The sequence below is a fragment of the Rhinolophus sinicus genome, chromosome 10 (genome assembly GCF_057876585.1).
Source record: "Rhinolophus sinicus isolate RSI-liver-muscle chromosome 10, RSI-T2T, whole genome shotgun sequence".
NCBI lineage: Eukaryota > Metazoa > Chordata > Mammalia > Chiroptera > Rhinolophidae > Rhinolophus > Rhinolophus sinicus.
Genome location: NC_142510.1, coordinates 5,768,989 through 5,782,016, shown reverse-complemented (window position 1 = coordinate 5,782,016; position 13,028 = coordinate 5,768,989). Strand labels below are relative to the sequence as shown.

At 45.4% G+C, this 13,028-nt stretch overlaps 1 protein-coding gene across 1 annotated transcript in view; it reads right to left on the bottom strand.

Annotated features, from left to right (window-relative positions):
* PARN (poly(A)-specific ribonuclease) overlaps positions 1–13,028 on the bottom strand; it is a 119,958-nt gene that overhangs the window by 28,918 nt on the left and 78,012 nt on the right. The window contains exon 22 of the mRNA XM_019710397.3: positions 327–516. Within this exon, the coding sequence (XP_019565956.3) occupies positions 327–516 (190 nt within the window). The remainder of the gene's footprint in view (positions 1–326; positions 517–13,028) is intronic.

Genomic DNA, 13,028 nt, shown 5'->3' with positions numbered 1-13,028 from the left:
CTAGCGGACTGAGAAGGCGATGGAATGACACACAGCCAAGGTCAGCTCTGAACCTGGCTCCATCACTGAGCTGGTGGGAAGTCATGGAGCCTCTATTTCCTCACCCCTACAGTGGGAATAAGATGCATCCTGCCTGTTTCAAGAGGGTTTTGTATTAACTGAAACAGCTGTGGTCGATAAAGCACAGGAAGAATTGATACTATGGAGGAAGTTAGAAAAAGGTCTTTCTCAAAAGTCAGATTTGTTACTTACAATCCTGTAGAAAGCAACAAGAAAAGCTATTGCTAGAACAACTGCCCTTTTAGATCAATAGCAAGGATTCTTACCTATTGGTGCGGTAACAGTGATTCTGCAGAGCATAGGATATGCACTGAGTGTTCAACCGCTTTCTCTCAACCTCCTTCCAGCTCTCTTCTGGCCATTTTCTCTTGATCTGCTTCTCCTTGTGTTTTTTCCCCACATATTCAGCATACGTCTGGATCCGATAGCTTTCTGCATATTTGCTGGTATTGACAGCTACAAGGAAAAGAAAAATATCCTTATAGAAGAGTCCTGCCTTGCTCTGGAGATGTCACTGAGGTAGTCAAAGGAGCCCTGGGTCCACGTCTGAGCTCAGACACTGGCTCTGCCACTTAGAAGCCAGGTGGCCCTGGGAATGTTCCATACACTCTCCAAGTCTGAGTTTCCCCATCTGGAGAAAGGAGTCACTGCTCCCCAGTCTCCCTTATAGTGTGAAAGTGCTCTGTAAACTGTAAAGAACTGTAATGATGGAAGTAAAATGTGACTTTGCAAAATGTTTGCAGGTAACATGACCATTTGAAAATTATTCATTTTCAGAGTAAGAAAATGAAAACAACAACAACAAAACAAAACCACTAAGGGAAAACGTAAGCGCTGGCTTCTTTTGTTCCAGATGAAAATGACAATGAAAGCAATCTTGACAGTGATGCTGATCGCTGTGTCAAATACTGAAGCTCTACCACGTCTCTGCCTAGTTTACTGCAAACACGGTGTCGAATCTTCGTAACACGCTTTCAAGGGAGGAACAGTTTTTGAAGATGAAAAAGCAGGACTCAGAGGTCGGGTGACTTACTGCAGACCACACCACGAGTGAGTGGGCAATACCAGGTCACTCTGACCCTGAGGTCAGGACCTTTCTTGCCGCTCCACACCTCACTTTGGACTCTGCAAATTCAAGACATCCCCACAGTACTTGAGACATGCCTCGTCTCCTTGCACTTTTAAAGACTGCTGAGTGTGTGTAATGTGCCCCTGGCTGGCAGGAGCACTTGAAAGCTGGAGCTTATTCCCTCTTTGGTGTCAATGCTTGACGAAGGCCAGGTCAGTTCTCTTGTAATTCCTTGCTGCCTCCTCCTCGGAGGCTGGCGGGGGTAAAATGCTGGTAGTGTGGGAGTGAGGACCCACGCAAGACCCGCTGGACGGGTGCCCACTTGCCGGTCTTGGCTCATGCAGTTTGCACATATACTCTCCCAGTCCACGAGCACTGCCAACACTTATGACCCACACTGGCAGTGGGACAGGAAGAGCCTGGCCATGCTGCCAGGGTGATCAGGGGTAGACTTGGTACCTGGGCAGCTGCAAAGGCACGTGGCTTCTGACAAGAATCTGTACACCCACTCCTAGCAAAGTTTGTGGTGCACAGTAGTTCAATACTGTGTGAGTGGGTGCAGGGCACGATGCAGCCAGTGGCGGTGAGCGTGGTCTGTGAGCACATCAGCCCCGGACAAGGGACTCCAATATATTGGGGACCTTAAGTCAGAGGGACAGACAACTGAGTGAGAGGCAGATGCTCCACATATTCAACACCTGACATGTCATCTTCACTCCCAGGGACCAGGTTTGCTTGAAACTTCTCAGCACAATGATGGTTTGCAACATGTCATGCCCTAAATGTTTAGCCATTTAAAGAGCAAAATAAAACAACAACAAAAACAAGAAAAAAACTACTTCTTTAAGAAACACCAATTTTTACTAAGAAGTTTGCTGGACTTTTCAAAAATTCACTCTAAGAGTTAAAGAGGGGGAAAAAAATACCCTCAGAGTATCAAGAAACTTGCATGTTATACAGAGTCTCCCAAAGTAGAGTGAGTTACTGAAATGTGAGCTCAAAACAGCACACCCTGACTCACTCCCAAGGAGATACGGCGAAGCCATTGAGCTGTGGAGATGAGCTATTGACCAGTCACTTACTTACATCGGAGAACCACAAAAACAAGTCCCTTTCTTGAAAAACTTATTCCTCGCGATATTTTTCCTGCTTGAAACGGGCCACATTTCTGACTTTTTCCCTCATTTATCTAACCACCCAACAATTTCCAAATCAACAAACATTATCCATCTATGCTTCCATCAAGTAACTGCTCACAGTGTCTATCCAGGGACTATGCTAGTAAAACAAGACACCATCTCCACCCTCGTAAGCTCCCCGTCACATGAGAGTTTTATGTGGAGTTGATTTCCCTGTAAGCTTCCAACTGCCCCCCAAAATAGGTTAACCTACCTATGCAAGAACCCGTAGATTCTACTGTCATTATTCCGTACTGGCTATTGGTAAATATGCACCTCCTGAATTTTCCTCTTTAAATTTCATGCCTTAATCCGGCAGGTTCGTTTTGCAAGCGCACCCAAAGGGGGTGACATCTGCAGTAATCCCTCTCTTAAATTTAATCTGGGCTACCAAGTCAAAGAGTAGGCCCGGGTCACTATTCCCCATGAAAACAAAGGTGATAATGGGATCACAAAGGAGCCAAGGTGATCTATTTCACAGTGTCCGACCATTTCCAGTAATTTAGCTCTCAGCCCCTTGGACAAAGGTTACAAACAACTCCCTGCCCACGGAGCGGGAATTTATCTGAGCACATTCGGAATTAGGATCGCTTAAAAGGGGAAACGAATAACAATCCACTTTTCACTGCTGGCCTTCACATGGCAATAATTTACCAGCATTCCTTCAAGTCCCAGCAGCTTTGCAGCTCTCCGCCTTTCATCTAGAAGCCAAGCCCTGGCGCAAAGCCACCCCTCTGATGGATGAATCAGCAAAATGAACTGGCTGTCAGCTGTGTCCTCCCTCCAGTGATTCCAGCTCGTCTGTCAGAAGCAGCATGTAGCCGGCTGCTTGGCAACTCTAACCTTTTCCAAATTTGTCAGGGAAATGGTGCAAGGCCATTTTTCGGTTGTGCGACTTGGTGAAAGCCCCTGGGGAACCAAACACAGTCCTCCCTCTTTCCTTGTAAGTGAGAGAGCGGTTCCTCCCAAATAGGAGTCTCACCCCCTCATGGCTTCACTGTGATGGGTCTGCTGTCTCCCAACAAGCTGCACACGCTGGAGCATTTAATCTTCACAACAACCCCTTAAGGAAGGGACATACTCATCATCACACAGATACAGAGATGGAGCATCAGGGAAGCTGAGCAGCCTAAGGTCTAGTAGGTGAGCAACAAAGCTGCTTAGGAGCCAAGACGGGTTTGGTTTGTTGTGTTTTTTGTTTGTTTTTGTAATGTAACATTGCCACATGTCTGCCATATATTTGTGTGTATTTATGTGTTTATTTACATTAACAATTATCTTATAAAATGTTCCCTTTACTAAGAGGTTTAAAGAATTACTTAAAATGTTTAGATGTTTTTTCTAAAAATTAAAAACTTTCCACTATGGTCAAGCTAAATTTCTCCAACTAAATTGATAGATACATTACATTTATAGACAAAAACACTTAAAATAAGATGTAGATTCCTTCCTAAATTTAGCTACAGATTTAATGCAACTTCAGTAAAAAAAAAAAAAAAAAAAAAATCCAATATTTCAATAAAACATTGAAAAATTTTTGAATGAAATGAAAAACAGATCTGAACAGAAAACAGAGCAGTGGTAGCCATGGGCAGTGGGAGGAGATGGGGAAATTTGGGGTTTGATGGAGCTGTCTTGTATCTTGAGTGTGGTGGTGGTTGCATGGTTGTGTACATTTGTTGAAACACAGAACTGTGTAACAAAGAGGGACATTTTACTGTACATAAATAATACCTCAATTATCCTGTGGAATTAGAAAGGTTAATTTCAAAATTTAAATGGGCCACCAATAGCCCAGACATTTCTGAAGAGAAAGGAAAGGGGACTTGCCTTCCTAGCCAAACAAACTTCCTATAAAGCTAGAGTAATTAAGACCGCATAGTATGGTGCAGAGACAGACAAACTGACCAGTGGTACAGAGGAGCCTAGAAATACAGTTATTATGCATCTGTCAAAGTTTGGTTTTGGACAGAGACATCATGACAGAGTGTGGAAAAGGAAAAGCTGGAAAAATTGTTTACCCATGAAAAAAATGAAATTGGATTCTTACACCAAGCCAAAAAATCAACTCCAGATGGATGAAGAACTTAAATGTCAAAAGCAAACTTTAAAAACTTGAGAAGAAAATACAAGTAAATACCTTCCTAAGCTTAAAATAGGAAAGAATTTATGAAGACACAAAAAATGTTAAGCATAAAGAAAGATCAATACATTTGGCTATATTAGTATGAAAACTTCTGTCCATCAGAAGACACTTTAAAGAGAGTGAAGACAATCTACAAACCGGGAGAAGATATTTGTAACACATGCTACTGATGGAGAATGAGCACCAGAACACGTAAAAACACCTACAAATCATTAAGAAAACACCCAACAGAAAAACAGGCAAAACACATGAAAAGCACGCATAGTCACTTCTCAGAAAAGGAAGCATACAATGCCAATAATTACATAAAGAGATGCTCAACATCAGGCAAAGGCAAATTATGAGCAGAGTAAGATAACATTTTGTATATCTGTAGAGGGGGAGGGAAAGAAACAGGGAGAGAGAAAAAGGGGAGGGGGGGAGGGAGGAAGGGGGAGAGAATTTTAAAAAGAAGAAAATGACCAGCACAATTTTCTGGAAAGCAGTTGCCCCAGGCAGGGAATCAGGAGCCAGGAGGATGGGATGGCGGAGGAACAACAGGCAGATGCAATCTATTAGTGATTATTTTAGTTCTTTGGTTGAGTGGTGGTTTTGTAGATGATCATTACATTTTAAGTGAACAAACTGTTTAAGTTTTCTGTTTACCCTGTCCAACTACTAAGGGCCATTTCCAATGTGGACTGTCCAATGTGGACGAAGGTCTCCATGAGACCAGATAGAAGTTACTTGGGTTTTAATGTCCTCAGTGACACGGAGGTGCCCTGGAATGGTCCCCACAGTATCCATGAGTGTGCACGAGCACTGCTGCTGAAATGCCAGACCTCTCAAACCTTCCTCAGGAAGCTCAGGCCATTTGTACAGCTTGGTTATCACATTGCTAAAAATCAGTTTATTGCAGCAACTTATGGGAGAGGGATAGGGGAGCATTAGGAAACTGCTGAAGCAGTTACACACCATTAGTCCCCCATTTTTGGCAACAGCCGGCCATCCTCTGCCAACATCAAGTTCTCAATGTCTAAGGGAATCACCTATATGTTCATTAATTCAATGTTGACAAGAAAGAGAAATATTTATTGGATGCTTACTCTGCCAGGCACAGGAAATCCTGGACACATTATCCTGTCTTTATAGATAAGGCAACTGAGGCTCAGAAGAAGTGACAAGCCCAAGGTCGTGAAGGTCACAAGTGTTGCAGCGAGGAAACCAAAGCCTACCTTCTTCTCATGGACACATGCACTGCAAGGGTCCCAGGTCGTGTAATTCAGAGTTAACACAGGCATACACATCTGTGTGCGAGAGAATCAGCGCCTGTCCATCTCTCCACACAACAGTTTTATGTAAATGGCAGAAGGGCTCTGTGTGATAAGCTGGTATGTTAACCCACCACCGGAAGGGACATATGCCAAGCAGCCTCTGCCAGCTGTACTCTGTACATCCAGACCCTACTCCGTACGTCAACACGGACTGCCAGGCCCGACGGTGCCAACTTTGGAAGCTGTTTACAATGGACGGCCTCCTGACTCCGCTGACAGCCTCCGGCCAAGGCTCTGTACTGCGGTGCTGCCATTCTCCGTTTTCACCCCAGCCAGATGACACCCAATGCTGTTTTGTGTTTGCTTGTTTATTTAAATATGAACATATTAGATACAAAAGTTTTCTCATGCTCCATAGAATTTTGATCAGATTACGATTTCCAAAAGGGTGACCGCTTTGCCACTTTCATCAGACAGAGAGTGGAGGGTTTATCGTGGATGCTACAGAAGAGCAAACTTTAAAACCTTTAAAGAAAGGAGTTAAAACTAAACCAAAGCACCCAACCGGACCGGTCGCTGTCAACATTTGCCTGTGTTCAAAGCATTGCTCTGGATGTTCTTCCCCTCAACCCTCCCAAGTCTCGGCAGACACAGAGGTGTGTGCAGGAATCTGCGACCTGGCAGAAAGATGCTGAAACACAGCTATTTCTAGTGTGCCCAACAGGCAGAGTGGGCAGGCTGGCCGAGGAAGTGAGACCCTCTGTTTTACCCTCTGCAGTCAGTCCCTCCTTTGCCTGCCGACACCATCCTTTCTCTTCTCTCTTCTATAAAAACCCTTAAGTCTTCAAGATCAAGACCCAACGTGTTGTGCACCATCCGGGGCCTCAGGAAACAGCCTACGGCTCTCTCACCGTCATTCTTCCTCGTTTCCCACACTTACCCCACAGGGCCAGGCGCCCCTTGAGGAAGGGACCATGCCTTATTCATCTCGGTGGCACCTGGGTTCGCCCCTGGTACTTTGGTGGGAACTTAATCTAACATTATGGAAGAAATGGAGGGAAGAAACACAGCTTTTGTTTCTGTTGGCAGCCTGTTCCTACTCAAGAGAAAAGAGCCAGAAGCAGGACATGTATTCTCAGAACTTTCGGTTGAAAAATCCCACGTTGAAGCCTGATCCAGTGGACGACGCGCCCGGGACTGGAGGTGGCTCTGAGCCTGACAATAGGTTCCCTGGTGCAGTAACTGTCCCTGCCCGCGGTCACACCTGCACCTCACAGCTACCAGGCCGACGGACTGGCCTCTGGCACAAGGTGAGGACGGCAGCTCACTTGTCCTTGCCCTCCCCACAGGGGGTACGTACCCAACAAACGGAAATTAGTTTTTAAAGTACTGAGCCTGAAAGAATGAAAAATTAAGGCAATGAAAGAGACCCACGCCCCGTACAGGGGACAGATGGAAACAGTGAAGTGCGAGGCAGAAGGGGACTTGATTCATTCATCTTTGCTTTCCCATGGTCTCCACCATCGCACCTGACTCTCAGGAGGCACCCGGGAAAGGAAAGGCATTAAGGAAAAGGAAGCAGTCTCAGGTGACCGTGCTTGCAAAAGGTGAAGTGCAGAGCGTGACAGCAAGAGCAGCCGAGCACTTACAGACACTTTCCACACCCCCTCCTGGTCCCTTCCCACAGTGAAGGTAGGTGTAGTCACCCCTGCTCACTGACAAGGCTAAGAGAAAACTCAGCTGGCACCCAGCGAGGACGGGGCAGGGCAGGGCGAGGGTGCGATGCCGGCTCTGCCACCTACAAGTCACGCCTACGACTCCATCCTCTCTCCACGTCATCCCCCTCAATTAAGAAAAAGATAGGCTCTCATTTTGGTCGCTACCCCACACCTCATTTCACCTCACAGTTCTCTAACCAAGGCCAAAGAAGTGGTGGAAAAAAACACTTTATAAACTAGACAAAGGCTGACATGTAGATATGGTGACATTTACTTGAAGCCAAAGTCAAGTGGGAAAACCAGAGGTTCTGAGGCCAGAAGCCCAGGTTCAAATCCTGCCCAAATCTTCACTTGCCTGAGGCAAATCATCTGCCTCCCTGGGCTTCTGTTTCTTTATCCATAAAAAGAAGCCTATCTACCTATCCTATAAAGCTGTTAGGAAGAGCAGAGAGTTATGTATGCAAAGCTTCTAGCACAGGGCCTGGCACATAATGAATAGGTATCTAATCAATGAGGCTACTGCTGGTAAATCACAAAGCAGGCTTCCGACAAAAGAACTGTGCCCGAGCCAGTATAGGACACTCTACAGCATTAGGATTCAGTGCTCTGTAACTCACACATCTTGGGGTGCTACAGGCGAGGAAGCCTAACACACCTGAGTCTGCAACCACTATCATTTAGAATTTCGATGCAATCTAACAAAATCTTTCCTATGCGAAAATGTGGAAATAGAATGGAAAATAAAGAAACCAACATATCAACTGTACTCAACAACTACAAATCAAAAGGTCTGAAGTGTAATTTTTTAAAAATTTGTACCGAGACCAAAATTAGTCAATTGATTTTCACTAAGTCTCCTGACACCACCATAGTCTGCTTCTGAAACAGTCACTTCATTCATTCATTCACTCAACAAACACTGGTCCTAGTTACTGTGCTGGGTACTGGGGTGTGGCAGAAGGGAAGAGACATTCCCCCAACCTGAAAGAAGCCCACGACGGCAAGAATCAAGGTGAGAAATGATGATTTTAAGAAGCGACAACACGAGATATTACAAGGCTCAGTGTGAGGAGGAAAGGCTGCTATTTAAGTTCTAAGTTCCCAAGGCCTAGGACACAGGGACCATTTCCCTGGAAATGACATCCGGGTCTTCCCTGAGACTTGAAGGTTGGGAGTGTAGAAGGTTAGGAGTCTCGGGAGTGGGGAACTGTGCTCAGGCAGAAGGAACGTGAACTGCCGGATCTCCGAGTCCCGAGGGAGCACCATCTTAACTGAGGAACGGAGGCGGCCTTCGTGGTGGAGCCTGGGAGGGAGCGGAGAGGAGCCTGTGGAGATGGACACAGCAGGGGGCCACGGGCACGCTCAGGGCAGCGGCCCCAGGTTTCCGCCCGGAGGACATGATCCGATGTGCACTTCTGCACAATCACTGTGGGTGAAGGGGGGAACGGAAATAGGAATGGAGAGGGCACACAGGAAGAGAAGAAGTCCTCACGGAATCTGAGGACAGTGGCAACTGGTCATCACAGAGGGGACAAGCACACCTGGGAGCCGGGGAAGCTGCCGGCTGAAACGGAGGGCGACTGACCTAGAAGGATGAAGACGGTCAACGTACTTAGCGACCCGGCGAGAGGAGAGGGGCCGGCAACATGCCACGGAGGACACCGGGGACCGTAGTAAGAATAAGACCCTGGAGAGGAGACAGGGCCCAGGGAACGTGTGTGGGATCTACTTCTGAGAGACGGGAGGCATGGGTGCAGAGCCTTGTGAGTCTGGGGGGAGGAAGCTGGCTATTTCCTGGGTGGAGAGGGTTGGTCCTCCTGAGCTCCAGGGTTGGAGGCTGGCAGGGAGAACAGGAAGAGAGAAAAAAGCTCCTGGGCTAGTTACTGAGAGGGCCCTGCCAAAGACAGTGGCTTTGCATGTAGTTACCAATCTGCTCTTTTGCTCCTCAAAACAACCCACAAGGTGGGCATCAGCTCTACAGACATGAAAACACCCACCGAGGGCCAAAATAACTAACTGGCAGAGCTGGATATGAGTTCCAATCTTCTGGACTATGGTTTTGATGACTATTTTAACCTACCCGTCAAAGCTGTCAACAAAGCAGCTGCTCTAAACCCAAGTCAAACAGAAGAAGGTTTTCACAAGCTCTGACATAGCTCCTTAAAGACAGGGTACTGATGTGCAGAAAGTAAGAAGGAATTTTATGAGGGAGTCACACAGGAGTAGATGGAGTTCTCAAAGTTTAGGATTGAGAATTGAGAGAGAAAGAGAGACGGGGGAATGAGAGAGAGAGAGAATACCTTTTTTTAAAAGATGAAACACACAACTTAAAATAGGAGTTGGAAGGCAATTCCACACTTAAGAGTCTTGACAAACTTGACAGACAGCTGAAAGACCTAAGCAATTTACAACATTCTTCACACTTCATGGGAGAAAATTAAGATTGATGTCTCAACTACACAGGAATAATTTAAAGTAAAATCAAAGATCTCCTAAACTGTGCGAAATGGCAGATCCTAAATGTCAAGAACACTGAATAAATTCTTCTCTAGGGAAGACGAAATAGTACGTGTTTTAATTATACTAACTATTTTATAACAGTATCTTTAAAGTCTGCTTATATACGTATCACAAAGGAGTACAACAAATATAATAATAATCATGGTTTGCAGAGAAGTTACTGTGGACCAGGTGTTGTATTGGTTCTCGTCCTAAAGTATCCTATATTCTATAACATACTAATGTTGTAATATTAACACATTCTCTTTTATCTCTAATTTTAGTGAATCAAAACAGCCCTATTTTGAATACAAATGTGAATAAATGGAGCCCCAGACAGGTTAAGTCACTTGCAGATGTCAAAGTGCTTGATGGTGGTAAATGGCCAGATTTATCCCACTGCTGACCCAACTTACCCCACCCCGCACGAGTGTCTTTCAGGCTCCAATGGCAGCACAAAGTGTGCAACAGGTTTTAAATTGCAACAGTATCACCAAACAATACCTACCTTTACTACAAGCAACCCACTCTGGTGTTTTCTATTCTGTTTCTTTCTCCTTTTTTTTTCCACTGGTGTCAACCAGCATTGATTTCCTGACCCACTAAGGGGCCCTGACCAGAAGTTTGAAATACGCCACAGCTCGCAGACACCCACCATTCAATATGGCATTTCTAGGAGACAAAGCGTTTTGTGTTCTAAAAGGTTAATCAACAAAAGAACGTTTAGGACACAACCTATTCGCCAACCAGAGCCTGTGTGTAACTGAACTGCCGGCTGGAGATACTGGCTGGGTCTATGGTCAAAGTTGAGTAGGGTTCTTTCATCTGGACTAGTCCCCTCTAACAAAGCTTCGGACGCCAGATACACACACACCAAATACAAATGTGCACACATACACAGACAATACTTCTCGATGACCTAAACCTGGGCAGCTTATGGAGCTGTTTATGAAGCCTTAGATCTGCCACAATATTAATGCTATTGTAATAAAACCTAAGTGCATCAGCTTTTCTCCACTTTCTGTAACCAGGCTTGCAAAAAGGCTGACAGAGCAGCACATTTTCAGATGTAAAGTTTTGTAGCTGAAAAGCTTAAAGTCTGTTTGTTTATAAGCCAACCAGAAATGGGATGCAGCAGCACTTACTCTTCCATGAAATGTCTCTCTGTGGACCTTCTGATGTGGTTTTCATTTGATAAAAGAATTCACTTACACCTCCTGACTCAGCTTTTTCATTAACCAAGTGAAACCCTGAGGGAAGGAGGGGACCTGGAGAGAGAATGAGAATGATGGGGCCCTTATCAGCCAGGCAGGGCTGAGCTGTGTCACCTGCGAGGTGAGTCATTACCCGTGGGACGGAGGGTCTCAGTCACCAAAAGCAGCCTCTCCCTACCTGGTAAGGAAGAAGTCACAGAAATTCCGTATGAATTCCATGTAAACGGGACAAGTCTGCCTGTGGTTCCCTCTGACCGTTCCTGGCCACACTACCAGTCTGGAGCCAGTCAGTGCGCTCAGGATGGCAGCAGGGCCATCCTCTTCCTAGTCCTTCTTGCCCTTCACCTCTTGCCCACTCCCCACGCCTGCAATCCAGCTACAGATGTGGAACATTCCGAAATCTGTATCAAACGTTGACTTACTTCGTCAGTGTCTCCAGGACACCCAAATATGATCTGTCACCACCAAAAAGGTTTGAAAAAAATGCCAATACAACATCATCTAACACTCAGGCCAGCCCCTTGTGGAGAGTGAAAACGAGGTCTGACAATTAAGTTCCTGAACTTGTTGCAACGATGTTGCTAACCTTTTTTGAGACTAGAGGAATTATGAATTTGTACCAACTGGACAAACAGGTAACCAAGTTTACTATGTGGAAGTGCTGAAAAGGCTGCATCAAAAACTTAGATGACCTGAACTTTTCACCAACAATTCATGGCTCTTGCATCACGACAATGCACCAGCTCACACGGAACTGTCTGTGAGGGGGTTTTTAGCCAATAAACAAATACCTGTATTGGAACACCCTCCCTACTCACCTGATCTGGCCCCCAATGACCTCTTTCTTTACCTGAAGATAAAGGAAATATCGAAAGGAAGACATTTTGATGGCACTCAGGACATCAAGGGTAATACAACGACAGCTCTGATGGCCATTACAGAAAGAGTTCCAAAATTGCTTTGAAGGGTGACTAGGTGCTGGCATCGGGGCACACCTTCCCAAGGGGAGGACTTCGAAGGTGACCGTAGTGATATTCAGCAATGAGGTGTGGAGCACGTTTCTAGGATGAGTTCACGACTTAACTGCCTGACCTCGCAGGTGAACAACAAAAGGAATGAAGTCTGCTCTTCTGACTACAGGTCGCCTTGGCACAGTGACATGTATTTGTTATAATCAGCAATGTCTGACTTCAGCAAAGAAGGACATAGAAAGCAGCACACACTTTTCCAAAGGGGAAATAAACAAAGAATGATGTAGTTACTCTTATTTTCCACATCAATTTTACTCTTGGCCTTTGCGGAGACGATGTGCCCAATAACTGATTTATTTCACTGGTAGGTTCCATCTGTGGACTGCACACTAAAACCCTAAGGATTATCAAACGTCCACAAAGGGCAGCACAGAACTGAACAAGAATTATTTTTCATTTAAATGTCCCATCTTGCATTTAACACATTCATTCTACACTTGTACAATTATCTTCCTTTTAAATTACCAAATCACATCCCTGTAGACTTCATGATTTTAGGGAAACAATTCCACCTCTCTGTTTTCTTCGCCAGGAAGTCTGTTTCCCTGTCATGGGAGGGCATTGCTGCCAACATCAGTGCCAGACCCCCAGGCAGAGTTCAGGTCTGAAGCAAGCACATTAATCTGCCAAAAGCAGCTTAAGCAAACTTAGTGACATTTCTCTCGTGTCAAACACATATATACACAGGAGGGCAGGAGAAGGAAAAAAAGGAGAGAGGGAAGGAGGGAGGGAGAGGAAGGGGGCAGGAAGAGCTGCTTTTCCCATTTGGTGAGTAAGTGCTTTTAGAAGGTGGCAACTCCCAAAATTCAGAGAAGTAACAAGTTCTTCACCAATCCTGCACATTTCAAGAACCTGTGAAA